General features: G+C 39.5%; 1 protein-coding gene across 5 annotated transcripts in view; it reads right to left on the bottom strand.

Annotated features, from left to right (window-relative positions):
* The window catches only part of LOC122678934 (cytochrome P450 7B1), a 735,200-nt gene that overhangs the window by 556,617 nt on the left and 155,270 nt on the right, over window positions 1–23,313 (bottom strand). For 4 of the 5 annotated variants that reach the window (XM_043879091.1, XM_043879094.1, XM_043879092.1 and 1 more), the window contains exon 5: window positions 20,879–21,054. In XM_043879091.1, the coding sequence (XP_043735026.1) occupies window positions 20,879–21,054 (176 nt within the window). Of the gene's footprint in view, window positions 1–10,178; window positions 12,740–20,878; window positions 21,055–23,313 lie in introns of those variants that run through there. The other variant, XM_043879090.1, reaches the window with a different exon arrangement.

Consider the following 23,313-nt stretch of genomic DNA (forward strand, 5'->3'; position numbering starts at 1 on the left):
TGCCCTCACATTTAGAAGGTTTTATTTTTATTGTGGTGAAGGTTATAGAGATGGTGGTCGTGAAGTTAGAGTGTTTCCTCTATAGGCAGTTTGCTGATTGCGTTTTGGTCTGTATAGTCTCAGCTCATAATGATATCCCTAAATGCCATCAAACTTAGTAGGGGGTGAGGGAGGATATTTTCTGCTCCACTTGCCATCAAAAAAGATTAATCAGAACCTGTAACTTTTCAGAAAACATCACAGCAAAGGGCCTTGAAGCTGAAGCCCTCCCAGTCTGGGAGTGGGGGTAGAGGGACGGAAGAGACCAGGGCAGCCCCCAGGCAGGAGAAGACCCGTCTCTCAGCATTTACCAGACAAAGCCTGGGTGCGTCTAATTATGATTATTAAAACAATTTCCATGACGATGTCTAATATTATGTTAATTTGAAAACAACTGTGTATGAAAACTGTCGACTATAATACCTAAATTCATTTAATGAAACACATCGTTAAGGCAATTAAACCTCCTGGATGTGATTAAGAAACATAATTACGACACTGTTCTGCGCCATAATTGGGTGTCTTTAATCAAGGGGTAAAGTGCTCAGCAACACAGCCATTAGTTTGTATTGTTCTGGCCCGGCTGTCCATCATTCTGATTAGGAATTAACCAGAGCCACCATCAGTCGATTTTTTTTTTTTCTATTTTGCATGTTAACATTGTAGAGGACATATTTGTTGCAGGATTTTACTGCTTAATAGTTCTCATTATTAAGAGGACCTCCTTAATATACTCTCTGTAACCTCTGTGATGTTCAACTCTGATTAGAAATAGTACAAATAAGAAATCTTGAACTTCAGGGGAAAAAGAAATACTCACCATCCTCATACTCCTTTAATAACTCAATCTCCAAACTTTGTCCTGAAAAAACTGGAAATGGATGGGGATGGGGGAAAGGAGAGGATAAATGTCAGACAAATATGAGCTATTATGCAAATAATAGGGTTAATAATATTTAGTTTCATTTTGATAATTTCAGACACATAAATTCTCTTTCCAAATACAGGATTTGACCAGTGCTGAGTTCTAGGAATAAATGGGGGACAGCTGAAAGGAACAAGAGAGGACTTTTCGGTGATTTACTGGTGGAATTCCCTGCCCTCAGCCAACCTTTGTAAAGTTTCTTCAACAGCAGTTTTTAGGGAGGGGAAACCACTGATTGAAGAGACAATTCTTCCCCCACCTGGCAAAGCCCTGGGCCGCTTTCCGAGGCCCGCTGGACTCCTGTATTTTCAGCCCAGGGTGGAAAGTTGGTGCACACACTTCTGGCCCCAGATGTCTTCCCATTGCGCAGCATACACTTCAGGATTGGGTGACTGAGCACCAAAGGGTCAGGGTGATCTTGCTGAAGTACCCTTGGGCCAGAACAGAGACCCTGGCTCCTAAAACGGCGGCGTCTGTCGGAGTACTTCGGTCAGCTTCAGAGCCTGCATCCACTGCGCCTTGGGGTGCTTCTGCGGGGAGTGCGCCGCCGGAAGGATTCCGGCTGCTTGAGTTTCTTAGAGAACTGACTGTAGGCCGAGACAGTGAGAGAGGAACCAGAGTCTCACTTGGCCTTTTATTCCACCGGTTTCCTTCTCTAGTGTCTAACTTCAATATCTTTCTCTAATTTCGAATTCCCATTTAGATCCCATCTCCAATTTGACATTGGGCACCTACAGGAATGAAGCGCTCTGGGGCTCTTCGTGGACTCCTTCCTATAGAACCCGCAAATGACCATCTTCGGAGAGCTCACTAGTTAGACCCTCCTCCCTCTCTGCGGTGCCTGTAAGTGTGTGTGTGCGCGCGCATGAGTGTGTGCGCGCGCGCTTGTGTGAGCGCGCGCGCAACGAAGCGCTCTCATTCTCTGCAGCTGGGCATCCCTTCTAAGACCCCGTGCTGCGCTTAAATTTTTGCTCCTTCCTGTCGTACCCAGCACCATCCTTCCTGCCAACAGCTCACTGGGGAGGGCCAAGGCTCACCGGTTCACGTCTCCACGCGCTCTTGGCCCTGACGCCGGAACCGAACCTTTCTCCGCGCCCGGGACCCTGAGATTGTTCCAGCCTGAGTGGCATTGACTTTTCCAATGTAATGACTTATGAAAGATATAATCATGTGTTAAATTGAATCCTCCGTTTAACTGTTAATGGTGTGCTCTGGGCACATTTACGTATTAGATGCTATGGTAACTAATTACCACTAGGAAAAAGGATAATACACTTCCCAGACTTTGAAAAATAATGATGAGAGATCACTTCCCAGTTCGCAACACACAGTGGCGGCTCTGCCGGGCGGAGACGCGCTGAGCGGAGACCCCAGCGTGCTCTGGTGACAGGCGGGAAGGTAATGAGTCCTGCCCAGAAGAGGCTCCTTAGTAAAAACCTTTGATGAAAGTGTAATGCAGTGGGGAAGTGGGGGATGGGGTGGGACAACCAGACAATGTTGCCTGTAAACAGAATTAAATTGCAAAACAAACGTCGGAAACAAAAGCATTCTTTTAATTACAACGCAGGTCAGACTAAATTAATCACTTGCCAAGCAACTTTACATGAATGAACATTTTCTGTTGTGTGGGCACCATAAATGAGTCGCGCCTTTTCGAGCTCTGCCTTGGCGCTTACAAAGTTGGATGCCCCTGGATCTGCCAAGCCAATGAGCTGCGGGTTAAAGTTGTCCTTTTAAGTCAGACATTGGGCACAGGAGAAGGAAACAGGAAGGAAAACCAGGAAAAGGTAACTTAAGAGGAAAAAACAAACAGTTCTCAGGACAGGAGTTTCTTCTCTCCCTGCCGGATCTCTGGCTTTTCTGATCAGTTGATGTGTGTTTATCAGAACCAGGTTCTGTAGACTGTGCGAAGTAACCAGGTGTCTGTTTGGCCCCAGGGCCAGGGTCAGGGCCAGTGTTTGTGCTGGGGACCTGGGAGGGCAGGAGGAAGGCCAGTGTTTGTGCTGGGGACCTGGGAGGGCAGGAGGAAGGAGGGAGCGGCTTTCCCGCAGGCCAGCCCAGTGTTGCGGACCAGATGATGTCCACAACGTGTGCCCCTGCTCTGCTCCGGCTGCGCCCCGGGAGGGACCTGGGCTCCACAGCAGCAGAGCATCCCTGGATTGGCTGACGTTCTGGGCCCCTCCTGTGGGGCGCAAGGCCATTCAGCCCCCACGTTCCTAGGGATAGAAAGGGAACTTCAAGGGCTCTGCCTCCAGTCTTTCGAGGGAAGGCACTAGGATCGGGCTGTCCCTTGCACCAGCCATGGCCTGGTGAGATCACCGGAAGATTCCCGGCTTATAAGAAGCACCCACAGCCCAGCCAAACCCTGGAATTCTGCGAAAGCACCTCAGTTTTAAACCCCAAAGAACCTCATCTCTTCCCAGCCAGGCAAAGAAAATCAGCTCGCTTTCCCTGAAGCTCGATTTTAGTTAAATTCTACCACTTTTCCTAAATAACTCGTCTTAACATAATCCAGGAGACTTCTGGACTATTGCAAAACCATCAGGCACCCTAAGCGCATGCGAGTGTGCATGCAGCGCTTTCCTGTCCTTTCCCTTGCGTCCCCTCCTGCCGACTGTACGGAAACACAGATTAGGAGCTTTGGAAGAGAAATGACTGGGCTGGGAAGGCTAGACTGCAAAGGGAAGGAGGATTTTGCAGTTACCACCCACCCGCAGACCTAGCTTCCAATATGTGATGGACAAGCCTACCTAAGTCACCAGGATGCTCTGATGGGGAGCTGGCTTTAATTATGCACAATGTGATACCATTTTCCTCCCCAGATTGGGAAAGAGTTAATTCTCTCCCAAAGACCATAGTTGCCCTTGTCTTTTCAACCTGATTCAGAGATGCAATAAAATATGAAGCAAATTTATGATCTGTTTCAAGCATTTTATTGCTGTATTTTTAAATTCATATATGCACATATAAGAACTATGATCTGTGAATAATTTGAAATGCTACACTAGAATGATACATTTTAGATAAAACATAACCATATCTTTATATAATTGTCTCAGATTAAAATAAAAAAGAAAAATAGATTTCTAATGTGGACCAAACTGAAAAACTAATGACAGCCATAAACTGCTAACCAACCATAAATTAACATCTTCATCAAATGCTAAAATGGTATCAGTGGTTATATAAAACAATTATTATTTCTCTTTATAAGTTTTAGAATAAAGTTCAGGGATATTTAAAGGACCCATTATTTACAAATGCTTCCCAATTTTAAAGATTTCATAACTTTATTAGGAGGATGGTTGCAACTCAAATCTGCTATGTTAATAGGGATGTTTAGAGATGAGAATTTAGTTTTAGACATAAAAATGCTTCATGACCTAACCTCATTTTATGCATTTACTCTGCTCTGGCAATTATTGAAGAACTTGGTATAAGGATTTCTTTGTTAATATCCTTATCTCCTCTTAGGAAATGGAAGACAAATAATTTCTTATTGTGAGCGAGACTGAGATTATGTACCCAATTGGTTAAAACATTAAATCATGCACTGTCTATTCAAGCAAGTGTAGCTGCATTTGCCACGTATAGTCTCCTTCTGGAGAGCTATGGTCAAAATTCAAGTGCTAAGTGCAGCTTGTCCCCTCCATCTAAGACTTCCATAAAAAAAAAAAAAAAAAAGATTTTCTTAACCAGGCCTCCACAGAAACATAAACAGCCATGAAGGAGGAAAGGAACTCTATTAAATCTATAAATGTATCAGAAAGCAGGAGCAGTGAATAATTTACATTTTCTACTGCAGAAGCATCAAGCAAATACAATTCTTTAAAGTGCAGATTTCTCGAGAAAGTGAAATTAAGAAAAATCTGGAATTATTCAACAAAGTTAGCTCTTTTTACAACTTAGAAAAATTATTTCTTTTTTATGAAAACAAAACACTGATTTGAACTATGGAGGATCTGGGTGGAACACAAACTCAAATTACCTCTGCCACTCTGGTGTTACTTCTGTGCGTTGCCCTTCTGTGGATAAACATCTCCAAAGGTCAGGGATTAACTAAGATCTTCAACTGGCTGAGTCCTGCATTGTTTAGTCTGAGGACTTTGTTTTTAAAAAATGAATACTATTTTTATAGCTTTCCTTGTAAGTCTAAAATTAGTTAAAAATAAAGTTAAAAAATACTGAATTTTGGAGAAAGTACTACTTCTTGTATGCTTTTAGATTTAAAAATTCAAAAGTGATTTCAAATACCTCAAAAATATTCCATCTAAAGTATAAAACAAAGGCATTTATAAAATTTTAAATATATTGGCCAGTTCTTAGAAATTATGGAATGAAAGTCTATTTCATTTAAACAGTCATTTGAATCTCAAAGACAAAATCATTTACTTAAAAATGTGTGTTGTCATGTAATGATGACATACATTTCATGTGAACTATAATGGTTAGTTCTAAGAAATAAAAGTTATATGGAGTGAACATTCTCTTGCAAACAAGTAAGAATCACCAGTTAATATGTGCTTTATAAGTGTTTAAATTTGACCCAATGACAAACCATTAGGTACTAGTACCTTTACCTGTTACTTCCATCACCCTAGCTTCCTCCATGAGCACAGAACATAAATTGTAAGGGAAATAAAATATCTCATGAGTTTATCTCTAAATATTTACTTTCTAGATAGTCTGCAGTATATCATGTCTCTCCTTATAAAAGTGAATACAGTTAGGAATTAAGAACATAAGCTATACCTCAAAAAATTAACAAAAAACTGTATCACATTAAAAATTATCCAGCATAGCCATTGAGTATTTTTTCCCCCTATTCAACTATATCCTGAGTAGAAAATGCACAGTATTACCCACATGACCATGGATAATGCCAGACAGTTTTATTTAGTAAGTGTGTTTTAGAGTAAAACTGAAAGCCAAGATGATTATTTCATAGATTGTCCATTTAACGACATAATTGACCCTAAGTGTTCAACCATACTGAACTGCCTAGTTCCAATGAACAGAAACACCCTCAGAGTCCAAGGCAGTCCTTTAAAACATGAATGAATTGTTCCTTAGGAAAGCCAAGAGTCCCAGAGAAGCGCTGTATGTATGGTGACTGAAGGAGCCACATTTCATCAACACTATTCTGTGTTCTGTGTTTTATTTACAGCATTTCATCTCGTGAATACACAGAATACTGTCTAAATATTACTCAACTTCATTCACTATCTGTGATAAAGTGATCTACAGAAAACAAAGACCACGTCTCTTTTGTGTAGAGAGAAACAGATTCTCTCCCATTCTTGTTTTCTTATACATCTCTCCACAGAATCATAGTCTGTAATCATAATCTATTATTAAGAACAGCAGCCTAGCAAGGTCAACCTCATTAAAATAAAGTTTAAAAACCTATTAGTCACTGATATTCTTGTATCTGTTTTTATTTCCCACATAAACACGTGAAACTATACTGAAAAATGGGCTTCCCTGGTAGCTCAGCAGTAAAGAATACACCCACAATGCAGGAGACACAAGAGACATGGGTTCAGTCTCTGGGTTGGGAAGATCCCCTGGAGAAGGAAATGAGTGGCAACCCACTCCAGTATTCTTGCTGGGAAATTCCATGGACAGAGGGGCCTGGCAGGCTACAGTCCATAGGGTCACAAAGAGTTGGACACAACTGAAGTGGCTGAATACACACGCGTGCATACTGAAAAATGTTCTGAATGTAACAATTAATGTTCTTTCATTGAAAATATGAAAAAATAAGAATTATATGTATGTGGTGGGGAAAGATGAGGGTTTGAGGATCTCCAGACAGCAAAATTGTTTCCCAAATCATTTACTAACTGTAATAAAATCTTCTGTCACCCAACATGCTCCTGGTAGGGAAATAAGGAGACAGTCATTCACCTGTGCTTTAAAAGTTAGTTTATTGGCTCATTGCATATTAAAAAAAAAACACACATTAAATTGACTTACAAAGCATTTGCATTTCTTACCTAATATCTTTTCAAGATAATTTGCTTCCTCATAAATCCACCTATACACCATTTTAACATCAAGAATATTAAATATTTAAGATTTCTTTTTACAATATAGAGACTCTTCTGCTTAAAAAATACTTTAAAATGTTAAGTGTTGTCAAATTACTCCTTTTAAAAATTGTTCAGTAGAGATTTTCACAAATTAATCTTACTCAAGAAAATATTATAAACAAAGTAAACATTTAAACCAAATATTTCCAACACCAATGATCACTGACTCAGATTAACACTCTGAAATAGAGTAAGTAATAGAAACATTAGAGAGTTTTATGTGATCACCCACTGTAATTTAAAATAATGCTACAGGGAACTTAATCTTGGCTTGCTAACTTTTTCCTAATTGAGTATGTGAATATGAATACCTAATAATGCAACTCGGTAAATAATGGCTTGCAATACTGGCAAATTTAATAGGTTAAATCAGTGTACATTCTCAGGGCATATAATTCTTGTTTTAAAATTACTGATGTTATTTTATACTAAGATCAAAACCTGGATAATTTTTGTGCTTTGATCTTTGAAATTGTTTTAAGATTCCATGGTTCAATTAGAAGGATTAGCTTATAGAAAGGCTACTCAAATTATTTTTCATAAGAAAATAAACTGAGGTAATCATGCAAATTTTGAGCATCGAAGCTCCTTTGCCTTAGATTTGTGACCCAAACTTAATGATAAAATGGACAAATTATAATGAAGTGTGTCAGGAAGGCCAAACAAGGCAGATAAAAGTTCCCAAATAGGCTGCTTACCAACACTGTTTACTTAGTGACAAATAGCTTTTTCCTGAATATCTTCAGAGCGTTTAGTTTTTGCTAAATGAGTGCCTCAGTTGGTCACTGATATAAAATAATACTGCCAGTCATTCATTTTCTTTAATTTGACATTTAGAGGAAGGGCTATAAAAATGAAAAGGGTGGGTTTTTACTATACGTAAAATACAGTTTTTAAAAAAATTCTGATGCCTCAGTGACTGTATTTTGTTTTGGACATCTTTAACATATAATCTCAATACTGGATGTATATGTTTTGTTGTATCTAATTAGGCACATAGTAATTTCTCATTGCAGAACACTAATTTGGAATGAGTGATGGGAGGTCAGTTAGAACTAGTGTTGAATCAGAATTTTAAAACAGTTTTAGGAAGACAAATTTATGACAACTACATTTATAATCAATTAGTTGGGTATATATTGCTTTCTCTAATAAACTGTGTGTTCTTGAAGAAGGGTAATCCAGTGCATAGTATCAATCTAAGAGGAAATGCTCAATAAATGTTTGACTGAATAAATGAATAATCATTTAACCAATAACAAAAAATGCTTCCCTTAAACAAATATATACAAACAGTTTTTAATTTAAAAGGCTCAGCATTGTCAAAGTATCTCCTTACAACTTTACATTTGGATATTGCATTACACTTTTCAAAATAAGTTCACACATCTTACTGTGTTCAATCCTCATAATGAACCCTGGCATCCAAAGGCCTTATTATTTTTATTTTGCAAATATGGAAACTGAAACACTGAGAGGCAGAGTGACTTGTTGATAATAGTAAATCAACTATGTCATAGCTAAATTTCATGTCTTTTAACTTATTCTCTATGACATTTGTTCTATTCATAGACAATCTTTAATGACTAGATTTAAGCCTGTCACAATACTCCATCCATTGCTTTTATATAATATTTCCACTCTAAACTCCTTTCCCTATAAATTAAGCAGAAATTAGAATGGAATGCTTTTCTGTGCTCTCTCTGCTATAGCAGCACAGAAGTGTGCTACTAAGATGAATTTAACAATCTGGAGGTTTCCACATCAGGCAATATGGTGGAATAGATGTCCTAGTACAAAAGGAATGGGCTCTACTTTGTGACAGGACAGGATAAAGGTTGCAGCCCGAGGAGGGTGGGGCATGTGTGCGTGCATGTGTGTGTTTGTTTAATCCAAGACCTGTGCACAAAGGCAAGAACTTGCAGAGGCAACATCTTCAGTAAGTGACTAGAAAGAAACCTCACTCCACAGAGGACTGGGTATTCTTGCTTATCTCTACTCATAGGGTTGCAATCTGGCTGACTTAGGGCTGCTGCTGCTAAATCGCTTCAGTCGTGTCTGACTCTGTGCGACCGCATAGACGGCAGCCCACCAGGCTCCCCCCTCCCTGGGATTCTTCAGGCAAGAACACTGGAGTGGGTTGCCATTTCCTTCTCCAATGCGTGAAGGTGAAAAGTGAAAGTGAAGTCGCTCAGTCGTGTCCGACTCGTAGGGACCCCATGGACTGCAGCCCACCAGGCTCCCCCTTCCCTGGGATTCTTCAGGCAAGAGTACTGGAGTGGGGTGCCATTGCCTTCTCCGTGACTTAGGGCGAGAACCCACCCTATCTATGCAGTTTCCCACATGTGCGTGCTCAGTCACTTCAGTCGTCTCTGACTGTTTGCGACCCGATGGACTGTAACACACTAGTCTCCTCTGTCCATGGGATTCTGCAGGTAAGAATACTGGAGTGGGTTGCCATTCTCTTCTCCACCCAGGGATTGAACCCGCATCTCCTGTAATGGAGGTGGATTTGTTACCCCTGAGCCACTGGGGAAGCCCATGTAGTTTCCCATCCCCTCTCAAAATACTCAAGGTGAAATTTTAAATTGATCTGAATTTGAGAGATTAATTTCACAGCAGCTAGGTGAAAGCAAACACAAATTTTCTCTGGAGGTATGAACTTTAAATTCGGGTCTTAAAAAAAATTACAGACATAAAATTCCAAAGAACAAGTCCAGTAAACAAGCAATTCCGAGGAAGAGCTAAAAGAAAAACAAACTACAGGATCAGACCCATAAAACACTGATGATGTGGAAATACCAGATATGAATATAAGTTTCTTAATATATTTTTAAAATGAAAGAAGATACTGAGTATATGATGAAGGAACAAGATACTGTCAAAAATGACCGGGCAGATAGAAGGAACAAAAGAGAATTCTCAAATTGAAAATGTAACCACTAAATTTATGAGATGAAGGGGAATTGAAATTCCAAAAGCTGACAAATTGACGGCTGGCACCGTGGCTCAGATCAGCTCTGGAGACCCCATAGAAGGGAGAGGGTGGTAAGGACCTGAGCATGAAACACAAGTCTAGAGCATCTCAGAGAATGAAGGCTGTCATGGACGTGTGTCTGTGTGTGCGGGTGTGGGCGGGTGGTGCTGACAACAGGGCTTACGGCAGCCCAGGGCGGAGGGTGGGGCATGCAGTAGTGAGAGGGTGGGTGCAGGCAAGAGTTTTAGGTTCTGCTTTGGCCTTTCCCCCAAATTAACTGTCCCACCAACATGGTTTCCATCACTGGGTGAATAGAGCATTGAAACATCGTGGGTACACATTCTGAGATACTATACAGTAGTTAGAAGCAATAGATCAAATACATATAAAGTAATATGGATATACCTTTAAAGTATAGTGCTTAGTAAAAAATTAAGAAGAATATGATGTATAGAATAGACATTTATAAAAATTAAAAAACACATGCACCCAAGATAATAACATATGTTTTATAAAAACACCTACAAATAAACAAACACATTAGAATATTTCCTGATGATGGGGAAGGGTATAATGGTAGGGATTAGGGATAGAGTAGAATGAGTAAATAAAGCCTTGTTTGGGCCAATTATAATTGTGTACCGTGAACTAAGGGGTATAAGGCATGTGATCACTCAATCCTATGAACCTGAGGTTAAAATAAAAAGGCAGAAGAAACAAACCCAATGGATGAGTTAAAGAGCAGAATAAACTGAAAGCGATACAAAGATCCAAAGAAATGGCCTAGAATATAAATTAGAGATAAAAAAAATACAAGGAGAAAAGGTCAAACAACATGGACTATAAACAAGACACAGAGCTGAAAGAGGAAATATTCAAAGAGATGATGACTGTGAACATTCTACGCTTGATGAAAGACATCATGGCATGCAAGCACAATAAACAGAAACTAAGAACATCAAAGACAAAGAGAGCATGTTAAAGCTGTCAGAGAAAACAGGCAGACTGCCTACTGAACAATTACACCGAATGAAGGTTCACCTCTTAACAACATGAGATATCAAAACAGGAAACAAGGCAAACGCAGGAACGAGGACAAAAAGGAAAGCATCTTCAAACTGGCAAAAACAAAGTTGACTGACAGACCTTCACTAAGGAGCGTTTAGTGCATGAACTTCAGGAAGGAGAAAAATAGATGCTAGAAAAGCTATTTAGCTACTAAATATGATTCAGTATTTTATAATGTTATTTTAAAGATAAATTTCCTTTTCAAAAACGAAAGCACATTTCTGAAATACTAGAAGTTTCAATGAAATAACTAAAAGTTATAACTAGAAGTTCCCATGAAATAACTGGGCTTATTTACCTGCCTAAGTTGAATGACAGACCATCATTTGGCAATCTGATATTAGCAATCTTTGAACCATCCAGCCGATGCTACATTTTGGCATATGGAATTATACTGCATTACATAATGCTGTAATTCAAACACTACAAATCAAATCCCAGTCCAAGAGGTGAGGCGTCAAGAATAAATACTGCTATCTAGTTTCTCAGCTAACATAAATCGAAGCATTTGGGAAAGTTAATTACAAAACGGCATAACCCTTACAGTTTACACTGGAGTCAAACGCTATAATCAATCCTATAATGATCTCAACATTTACTCCTACAATAAACCTAATACTAATGTCTAGGGCAATTGCTGTATATATAATAGGTTTTGTGTGTTCTTATACTGATAAATCTTATCAGTATCTAACTTGAACATGAGTAGCCTTATATAACAAGAAATTTTGTTCTACTGAGCCACAGTATACAAAGTAATAAAGTACATTTATGGGTGATTAAATATTGAAGTGAAGTTGAAGCATTTAATCTACCACAAACCTCATTTAATGCAAACGTACCCCAGCAATATAGATATTATTGATATTATACTTGAAGGGAACATTTTCATCTAGTGTATCTCATGGAAATTTAATTTCCTTCTTCTCTGAGAACTTGGAATTTGTTAGACTGTGTTCATTTACAGTATAAATTTCCATTAGTACATAAAGTATATTTTTACATATTATAGAAGAATTTGTGACTTAACAAAATCCCACAGTGTCAGATTTATTACTGTGAAGGCGCACTTACAATGACATTTGCAAATCACAACATGTAGAAACTTAAAAAATTACTTTAAATTTATCATTATGTTGATTTTGATGTCCATTTTCATGCTACCATCTTTTTTTTTTTATGATCAGTTTTGTGATCAAGTACAGATGGGACTGATCTCAGATCAAATAGAAATTGGCATTTTTAAAACAAACAAAGCAATTACACTTGAAGAAATTAAAAACAAATAGATGAACTGAGGACATTTAGGTTACTTTTCTAGATGGATTTCTTTCCTTTCCTTTTAGCTTAAGATTTTATTTTGTACCTAAATGAAACATCAGAGTCTGGGTAAGGAATACCAAACAAAAAGCGGCTATAGTTTAGTTCTAAGGGCTTATTATCAATTATTTCTAAATCAAAGTAAGTTAAAAGCACAACCAACAATTGCTTTATTTCAACCATGGCCAAAAATCGGCCTGGACATTTGCTGACTCCCAATCCAAATGGCAAGTGGTAATACTTCAGCTTTTTCCCTCTTTTAAAAAAGGCAGTTTTCTTCTTACCATTTTCTGTAAAACGATCAAACCTAAACTCCTGTAAAGAAGAAAACAGCATGTTAAAATAAAAACTTTCCATGAAAAAGTTTGAGTTCAGTTCACAAGGATGCTAGCTCTCCTTGCCCATCTTAAAAGGTTTCTTTCAATCCAGCAAACACCAGGGAATAAAACTTAACTAAGTGCAAATCAGGTATGAACTTTCAAAAATCTCTAATGTTATTAGATATTTACTCCTCTCATATGAAACAGAAATCCAGACTCTTCTGTAGGACTTTTCTTAACATTTTTTTCCTATGCTAAGCATAGAGGAAGTATTTCTGTTTTTGTTCTCTAAGATGGGTCTCGACTTAATGACACCTGAAATACCAAGGTTGGGTGGAAAGGGAAGGGCAAGACCTCCATGGTTACTAGGGAATAGTGAATTCCACTGACCAGAGAGGCTGCTACAGATGAACAAGTAAGATGAGTTTAGGATTCAGTGCTTATGTTTGGATGAAACAGATATGAAATAATAAGATTCACATTAAGCACTAGAAAAGAAGAGCACTAAGATACAAAGTCTGTCTGGATTGCTTTTCGATGTTTTATTGACTTTCTTCTATGACAGTTCTCTTTAGAATGAGTGTTCCTTGGGTTAACTCTCTTGGTTTCTGATATGTTTTCATAAGTAAGTTATATTATTTGTTACAGAAAATTATGGGACTGGTTTATGGAAGGTGTTTGGTCCGCCATCTTAATTTACTCTCAGTTGAGTTTCTGAGGACACTGAGTGACCTTATTTCAGCCCATGGTAAATTACACCATTGATTAGATTAACACACGTGGCATGCATGACAACGACAAGTCTGTCCTGTATGCCGTGCTCATTAGCATTAGACCTGCTCAGTACACAACTTTGCCATGAACTATGAAGTCAGAGGCAAAGAAGCAGGTCAGACTGAAGGCATTCAGATTATAGCAAAACCCCCACAGTACACAGATTCTGAATCTATCACATGATCTAATTTTCTCGCTCAATGCCAATATTCATGTCGGTGAAACCACATTCATGTCGGTGAAACCACAGTACACAGATAGAGTCTCAATCTATCAAATGATCTAATTTTCTCGCTCAATGCCAATATTCATGTTGGTGAAACCATTTCCTTTAAAAATATTGGTTTTACTGTCATTTACCTAGGATACTGATCTTGGTAACTAATTAAGCTTTTAAAACACATTGTGGGTAGTTTCTATTCCACTCCTGCCCCCTAAACTTGCAAGCTGATGAGATCATAACGGGAAAATTAATCTGCATCAGAATGCAAGCATATTTTGCCATAAATAATTCTGGGATGTATCTGAATAGGATCTACCAGTGCTAACCTACAAATACCTGTCCATCCTTGTAGCATGGATAAGGACATTCTCTGTGGACACCGACTTTGTTACTAGAGATGGAATTACAACTTAGGACTGTATCTCAGTAAATCTTTTTTTGTTATTGGAGTCCAGGCCTGCCTGCCTGAGTTCAAAACTACTGCTTCCTCCTTTTCACTGACCAATCTAAGATCATGCTCTTCTCAAGAATTCTTTGCCTATGCCAAACCAGTGGATGTCACTTTTACATTCGAAAAGCTCTCACTGCAGTCAGTCTCATAGTTTAAGTCAGAATATACAGAAGAAAAATTTAGCTTGAGCTATGACTTCATACTATGCTGATATCATAAATAAGCCAGACACTGTTATGGCATTTCGATTTTCCTCTGTATACATGGATATACAGCTGAGAAGCCACAGTGACCAACAAAAAAATGCCTAAATCCTCCCCCTGCCCTGCCACCTTCAGTGAGTACACATGCAACTCCCTCAGACTTCTAGTCAACCAGTAATATCACTTGTCCAGTTTTCCATCACCTCCCAGTCAATTTCCTCACAATAAATATCACAGAAATTCCTATTTACTTGTTTATATTATGGACCAAGAAAGGAAAAGGCCAATTTCTTTCGTTCTGTGGCTACCATCAAGCTCAAAGGGAATATGGGCATACATAGCCTTTTTTTTTTTTTTTGATGTGGACCATTTTCAAAACCTTTATTGAATTTGTTACAATACTGCTTCTGTTTTATGTTTTGGTTTTTTGGCCATGAGGCATGTGGGATCTTAGCTCTATAACCAGGGATCAAACCTGCACCCCTTGCATTGGAAGGTTAAGTCTTATCCACTGACCTGCTGGGAAAGTCCCCGTAAATAGCTTTTTGTGTTAAAATTTGTTTTCAGTCTGTTTCCCATTGCCAGGGCATGGAGAACCGGAGCAGGTTCCATGTTATTAGAAAGGGCTTGTGACAGCTGCTAGAAATATAGTCTTTTTTTTTTTTTTTAAAGAAGGGGTGTAATAGTCTCACTTCAGAGATTCTGAGGTCACAGTGACATAGAACAAAAGTCAGGAAGCTTGAGATGCCTTGATCTTTGATCAGGAACACAATGAAAACAGGATCCATCATGTGGCAGTACACTACCATCACAGTTCAGTGCTACACAATTAAGGGACCATTAAATGCAGTATTATTCAATGGATGAGAAGAGAGAAATCCTAAGAGACAAGCGTTAGGCACCGAGATTCCCCACGGCTCTTCTGCTGATTGTCTACTCCTCCACTGGTTGCTCCCTATCATCATTCTTCCGTATGAGACCTATTGAGGCACCCACCATGGTGATCACATTGCTCTGGCCTCTGACTGATTCAGGACAGAGTATGTGGACCAGTCTCTCAGGGCTACAAGTGAAGAGTCTACGGCGCCATCTGGGAGAACATCCCTTCTCATAAAGAAGGAAAAACACAATGAAACAGTTCACCACTCTTCCTACTATGGATCTGGTTATATGAGAATAAGATCCCTGCAAGGCTCCAGCTATTCTGACACCAGGCTGAAGACGAAACTAACCCACAGGAGATGACAGAGCCAAGAACTCCCAAGAGATGAGACTCGTCACACTGTCTTATTTATCTCCATATTTTCAAAGTCCCCACAAGAGTGCTATGCACATAGTGAGGTTCCATATATGTTTGTTGAATTAATGAATAAATACATGACAATAAAGTATATTTTAAAAGCAATCTTCAAGCTTTTGAAGAAAACAGAGATATTGAATGAGTAAATAAAGACAGGGAGAATGAAGAGTAGATGAATATTCAAATAGAAAATGTTTACAAATAGAAAGTGGTATAATATTTAGCGCTAGAAATAAAGATTGGGTAGACGATACAATTTCCTGGATAGAGAAGAATTTTGGGTCTGAGTGACTGAGGAACATTGCATAACACCCTAATCTGAGTTCTCCAAATTTTATGTTTAGTTCAAGTCAACAGCTTTTTTTTTTAAAGCATTTCCAGCATGTGAAGGAAGCACTAAAGTTTAAAAAAGCATAGAGACTTCCCTGGTGGTCAATAGTGGTTAAGACTCCATGACTCTAATTCAGGGGTGTGGGTTTGATCCCTGGTTGGAGAACTAAGATCCCACATGCCATGTGGTATGGCCAAGAAAATATTTTTAAAAAGTAAAGGGCATAAAACATAGTCTTGTTGGAGTAGTTATAGGTGTTCATATCCATATGATCAGCTCTTGTATTCACTCAATTCATCATTTTGGGTTTAGGAATCTGGATTAGATAAAAGATATGACTTCCTAGAAATAAAAACTGTCACTATTTTGAATGTATGACTAAGAGGCTGCAAACTTGCCCTGGTTTATAGCCAGACCTCCTGGGAGCAAGATGACTAAGTACAGAGATTTCTTTTTTTATCTCCGTGACTTGGATTCCAATCAATGGTATGCTGTGGCCAGTTTGTACCAGCAAGAGAGTACATACACATCTCTCCCCTACACTGTGTTCAGGGTCTTCACGTTGGTAGCAGGAAATCAGTGAAGATGAGAGCATTTACACCATGACAATTGACAAAATCAGGGTTTTGCAGCGCGCTGGTTCACCAGCACATTGCTGGTTCCAACATGGTAGGAATGCAAGTGTCAGTTCCCTAGAGGAGCAGAAATCCTCTCAACACAGAGCACGTGGTTATGAGAACACAGCTGCATCATAAGAACAAATCCCTAAATGATAAGCTCTTAAGGACAGGGGCCTTTGTTATATCTATATCACCCATTATGCCCATCAACGTGCTTTCTGGATAGTAGATGCTCAACATAGGTTTGTTTCCTTGAAACGTACTAATGGCACAATCGCTATTCCAGTTTGAGAGACACAAAATCATTGAGACTTGTTTCCACATTTGTCATGATCTGTGTATTTTAATAACAGCGACAATAATCCAAAGAATATTGATGAAACAATTTTGACAGTAATTTAGAATTTTTTCAAGGGCTTTCAAATTCATTTATCATTTTTTAATCCCTACACCTCTGAGAAGTAGATTGGAAAGGCTTGCATGACATTAACTCAGAGCTTTGGGGTTGGTGGGGGGTACTCCAATGGCTTTGTAATTACTTTGTTTCACTGTGTCCTTCTTTAGAGGCTATTTGGTTATAGAAATGTATCACCATCTAAAATGTTGGCTATTTCTTCCCTATGGGCCAGCTTCCCTTTATACCTTAGTACCTCCACAGAGAAACCAACCAATACATTTGGTCTTCTCCATGGCTCTACTTTTTTTTTTCTTTTTTGTTTTGGTTTTTTTGTTTGTTTGTTTGTTTTTTCCATGGCTCTACTTTTGGATGCTTCATTCTGCCAGAAAAGTAATCATCACTATTTACGAATTACTTGAAAGCCAGTGGCTAGAATTCTGGCTGACAATTGACACAAATTTGAGGAAGCCTTCAGAAAATTTTAAAGATACCCATTTAAAAAGGTACCCATTCCGAGTTAATTAAGAGATCATCCAGACTTTCTTGGGTGGCATTTAGATGGATAAAGAAGGAAGAAGAAAGAATCGGGGAGGAGGGTTTCCTTTGTTCTCTCCCACTGTTTTAAATTTCACTTTCCAATCTGTTTTCCCACATTAGCAAGTGCCACCTGACAGGTTAACATCACAATAAGCTAAGGAACCCACATTTAGGAAAAAATAATTCTCAATACAGATTACATGCTGGTAGCTTACAGGCCCAATCAGGTCTCCAAACATTTTTTGTTTAGTTCACGTTGCATTTTAGACCTTAATTTTTTCAAACATTTAAAAATTCTAACCTTCACCCAAAAGTCTGTTTTTGAAGTTTAAAAAACTAATAATAAAAATGACTTGGTTACATCAGGTCTATGTGCTTGTAAGAACTGAGGGTTGGTTCAGAAGCAGCCAAATGATCTCACAGGCTTCCTGGGCGGTCCTTTCACCAGAGTTTTTACCACTCCCAATGGTACTGCAATATTTACACACAAGCCACCTCATCTATTGGATCTAATTAGGTCCAGGACACAGTTGAGTGTGCGGTCTCTGCAGTGATTTAACATTTTAACTGAAATATAATTTCACTTTCAGAACACTCACCCATCTCAGCACTTCCTATTTACTTCTTTCTCTGGGTACCCTTCTGTGTGCCAGGCACTGAGAAATCACAGAAGGTTGAGGACAGGGTCTCTCCCCTCCTGGAACTTACAGGATACGGGCACATGAGCGAACAAGTCACTGCAAGATCCCGCGGGGTGTGCCCCCTAACACAGGCTATACAGGCCACAGAGCGAGCGGCAGCAGATTCTCTGAGGAATGATGTGGAAATCAGGGACACTGTCAAAGATGGTGATTAAGAGTCTTGTGAGGTCAACTGGAGTCTCTCAGTAGACAAGTCAAGAGGGACATTCAACAATAGAGAGATGTGTGAGGAAAGACATGGCCTACTTTTAGAATGTAATATTCCAGGGTCTCTTGGCCTTGAGCATCCTGAAACCATGCCTCACTGGTTAGGAGGAACCCATCTTGTGCTGAGGATTCTCAGTCTCCACCTTCTCCAAGAATAACTATAATTATATCTGGAGTTCATCTTCTCCATGATTTTGGCCTAACAGTTGGTGGTTGTTTTCTGTATCTAAGGAAGGCCAGGTCTTCCTATATCTGTAGGGTACCAAAGTCAGGCAGCGAGGAATATGAGCCTCTGATAAGCTCCTGGGACAATGCTGTCAGTGACAAATAACCAAGGACAGAACTTTCCAGGATTTTCTTCTCTTTTCTTACTCTTAGCACATGATGGTTTGGGGATGGGCATCTGTTCTATGAGCATTGATAGCATCTACTTATTACTATCCTAAGTTATTAAGCACAATAGAAATCAACCCACGAGCCTGAGAGGAGTGAGTACTCAATAAATGTTTATAGAATGAATGATTATGTAAGACTTTGCCAAACATATAAAATTGGTTCTGCCCCATACCATTTTTTTTCTGTGCCAGTAGCTACCACATTTCACCATTCCACAACTAATTTCAAGAGAACAATATCACAACAAAAATTAGCTAGCTGATTTTAACATTAGTCAGACATAACTGACTAATGTTAAGTCTGGTAAATAGTATAGAATGCTCATCAAGTCAAGTTAGAGCTGTCCTAATGATGCTAACTCAGGGTTCACAGGACTGCAATTTTGTTCTTCCCACCAAATGAGTATGAGGCAAACCCTTCTGACTACTATTTATTATGTATAGTTTGGGGATTGCGATTTAGCATTGCACAGAGAAAATATAATTGAGCACACTTCCAATGTTTACCTTTGATACTGGGTTGACTAAAAATTTTGTTCAGGTTTTTCCATAAGATGTTTAACTTCCTAAAAGTCTAACCCATGAGTCTTACTCATGGTACAGAGGAGGAGAGCCCAGAGATTCTTAATGACAGTTGTGGTTGGGGAAACATTTATTATTTGTTGATGACTTGAATGTAGATTTTACTATCATGACATGAATGATAAATTTAATGACTGGAATAATCACAAAATAAAAATACAAAGTGGAAATTAAATTAAAAATTGTAGATAGAAATGAAACTAATTTCAAATTTTAAAGTATTTTTCAAAGATTTGCTATTTACTTGCTTTATTTATTGAACACCTAACTATGTGTGGAATTTTTTTTTTATATATATATTTACAAACATGGAGATGAAGCTTGTTGTCTGAACAGTGTTCATTCACTCACTAATACCCAACTTCTGATTTGCCATCATTAGTTAAATAAGACCTCTTCTGAAACACACAGAAACTATACGTATATTCTCCCCTCACTTAGGAAATTTTGTCTTTGCTGATGAAATAAATGCAAACTATCTAAAAAAAAAAAATGCAAACTATCTCCTTGCATTTGAAGTCTGTCCCTTTCTAATTAATTTCCAAAATTCAACCAGATTTTAAACCAGCCTGGCTGTCAAACACCTTAGAAACTGGGTTTAGAAGTGGTTCGACTCTAAACTGCTCAGAAAGTGCATGGAAGTTTCTCTCTGAAACATGGCATTTTACATATAAAAACCACTGCAGCAACAACCTGACTCCCTGAGAAGCACAGGCAGAAGATGACTGCTTGCAATTTGCATGCAGGTGGTGAACCTCTGAAGTGGTATTAAGGGATGAGCCAGGGTGGATTAATTTCCAGTCTTTGATATTCATTAACTCCAGCTTCAGAAAAAAATACAAGGAGATGACACAATTACCCTCAGAGCTTCACCCGTGAGCAGCAGCTTTACAATCTCAAGTTCACAGTGCCATCCTAATTGATCAAGAAGGGGCACATGCCTTTAGTAAGAGGTGAAAAAGTAGAGAGCTTAACTATAGCAGGGACGGTATCAGACTCTGGGACAGTCAAGCCCACACTGGAAACACTTAGAATAACAGTCTACCATTGTTTATTCTCTAAGTGACCTGTCAACAGCTAGCCCTCCATGGTTTTGTAACACATCTCTGCCAGGCAAGACTTAATTTTGGCCTAAAGTGAATAGTGTCCATCGTGGTATCAATGTTCATTTCACTTGATGAAACTAGAGTTTAGTTTCTCTGTATTTTTATTTATAGATCACAAAACCTTTGAAAGAAAGGTCCTTAAGGAAAGCTCTCAGTAAATAGGATGATGTTTCCATTGGAAAGAAAAACTGGAGTCATTAAGCTCTCTCAAATTCTTTCTGGAAAAAGGCGGCAAAAGAGAGACCACGAGGGAAGGAACGTACTTGCAGCATCTAAGAGGAGCGATGCTGGCTGGATGTTTACTTACATCTGGAGCTTCAAAGATTTCAGGGTCGTGGTGTAAGATGGGAGGAAAGATGACAACAAAGTCTCCCTTTCGCAGACAGCAGTCCTGGCTCTCTAAATGAAGTGTCAAGTCCTCTTGAACGAAACGAAAGATGCCAGAAAAGGAGCAGAGTCGCAAAACCTCGAGAACGGTACTTTCTGAAAGAAACAAGCAAGCATCATTTTTATTAAAATACAACTGCTCCTGAAAAGTACTCTCATTTAACCATCAAAGCTCATTACCAATAACTTCAATTGACAGGGAAATCCTTTTCCAATCAGCAGCAAGAGGGAGCGGATGTGGGCTCTGGATGGGAGAGGAGGGGAGGGGTGAGAAAGTGTGGGGCATTTCACAGGCAAGACACAACTGTGTTGTATTGGTACAGAAAGTCACTAATTAGGATTTTTTGTAGGAAAGATTGATCTGCAAGACAGGAAAGCTGTGTTGGGGTACACACTTTGGAAATTAAAACCGTATCCCAGTTCAAGTACACCCCTGGTGAGTTATTCACCAACCTTCTGAACAGTGATGCCTTCAAAGCCAGGCTTAGGCATTTAATATCCACTTAGGCAGTTAATAGTAAAATAATTGTAGTAGTGCTTTCTGAGACAGCTTAACACTTAATTTCTTTTATGCTAGCTGTAAATAAAATGTGAGTCAGCATTTGCTGGAAAAATTTCAAAGGGAAAATACTTTTAGAGTATGCAGAAGAAAACCAGATTTCTCCGTGGCATCCAGGGAAAATAACAGCCACCATCATAACCTGGAGGATTCCAGAAGCTGAATGTCCTTGCTTTCCCAGTGGCCTTCACCTTTTGCTCCTAGCACGACAGATTTTATGGCTAATTTCCGGCAATTTATCCTGGCAGTTTGAGGAGGAATTCCTTTGGGAATAATATGCATAATTTGCATAAATCATTCTGATAGCATGCACATCAGCATGTAGCTGCTGTCTAGGTCTGCATCTCTGCCTTCATAATCAAAACTGACTATGTTTTCACCAGCGCGAATGGGTCCTAGAATAAAAAGCTTGATTCTTTCTAATCAGCAATGTGAAAGAAGAGCTCCAAATTGAGCGTTTTCTCCCTCCTCCACATGGTAACAAATGGTTGTGTTTATGGCTTGCAGTTGAGAATCTCATACACACACACATACACACACACACACACACACACAGAGTCCAGTTTCTTAGTGTTCAGTAAAGCTCTGAAATGTAGAATGACTAATTATTAGATGATAGAAGCGGGCCACTCAGGGAGGGCTTACATCAGCCAAACAAATAAAAATAAATGCTATTTCCCGAAAATTGAAATCTATGCACAGCTTGCATGGGGATATCTAACAGCTTTCGGGACCTTCTCCCAGGAGGTTTTTCCCTAAGCATGCATTTGTCTAAAGAAATGAGGCTGCGGTCAGCTCTGTGTGGCCAGTGTGGTGATTCGATGTGACGCACAGTGAGACCGTGCATATTCTTTTAGACTGCCTTCGTTATTATAATCAGGCAGAGTCAAATCGGTTTGTTGGTGATGAGGCCAGAAAAGAACTTTGGTTTTGGAACAGGGACTCTACTGCAGATAGCCACAAGGCACCTGACACGATGGATTTCAGCGGGCAGGACACCAGCGACCAGCATTTCCATGGTGCAGAGCAGGGGTCAGCTTCCCATGCGCGGCTGCTGGCTCTTGCTGAATCAACAGCAGCGCAGCATCATGTTAGCTTGTGGTGTGAAATGGTAGCTGACATATGCAGCAGAGCTGGGCACCCACCCGGTCCAGTAGGGGTGCGGGAGGGAGAAATACAAAAGCACAGTAATTGCGGGCTGGCCACTGTGACGGGGCAGGCACCAAACGGTCCGAATAACACGGTCCAATCCCACTGGCTGACGTTGCTCTGGGGGAAGCGTGGCAGCTTGCGGCCACCACAGGATCACAAATGACAATTGGGCAAGCGTATCTTAGGCGGAAGTTAATCACAATAATGGAGCCCAAAGTGTGGCTTAGCGGTGGGATCGCAAATGACAAATCTGTTTTACCTTCCAGTACCAGTTATGTGCGTGAGATGAGGCCGGCTCCGGGTCTGAGCGGTCATGCGATCATCATCCGAGGACACAAGTCATGAACATTATTATCCTCAGAGGACAGGGGGCCTTCCATGGCTCTGCGTCACAAGATATACAGACACAAAAGCCATAGCCTCGCTACTGGCCCCAGGAAGAACACGGGCAGGGCTATATGTTGAAAAGAATGACAACTGCACAATAAAAAAAAAAAAAATTGCAGCCTCGACTTGTAGTTGTCATAGTTGAGCAGACACCAGCCAGCACCACTGACAGACCAGCTGGGCCTTGGGAGGGCGTCCATGCCGCACCAGGAGGTAGAGTAAATTATCCTACACGCCAGAGCAACATCTGTTTCTGT

Source organism: Cervus elaphus, chromosome 21, assembly GCF_910594005.1.
Source record: "Cervus elaphus chromosome 21, mCerEla1.1, whole genome shotgun sequence".
Lineage (NCBI taxonomy): Eukaryota > Metazoa > Chordata > Mammalia > Artiodactyla > Cervidae > Cervus > Cervus elaphus.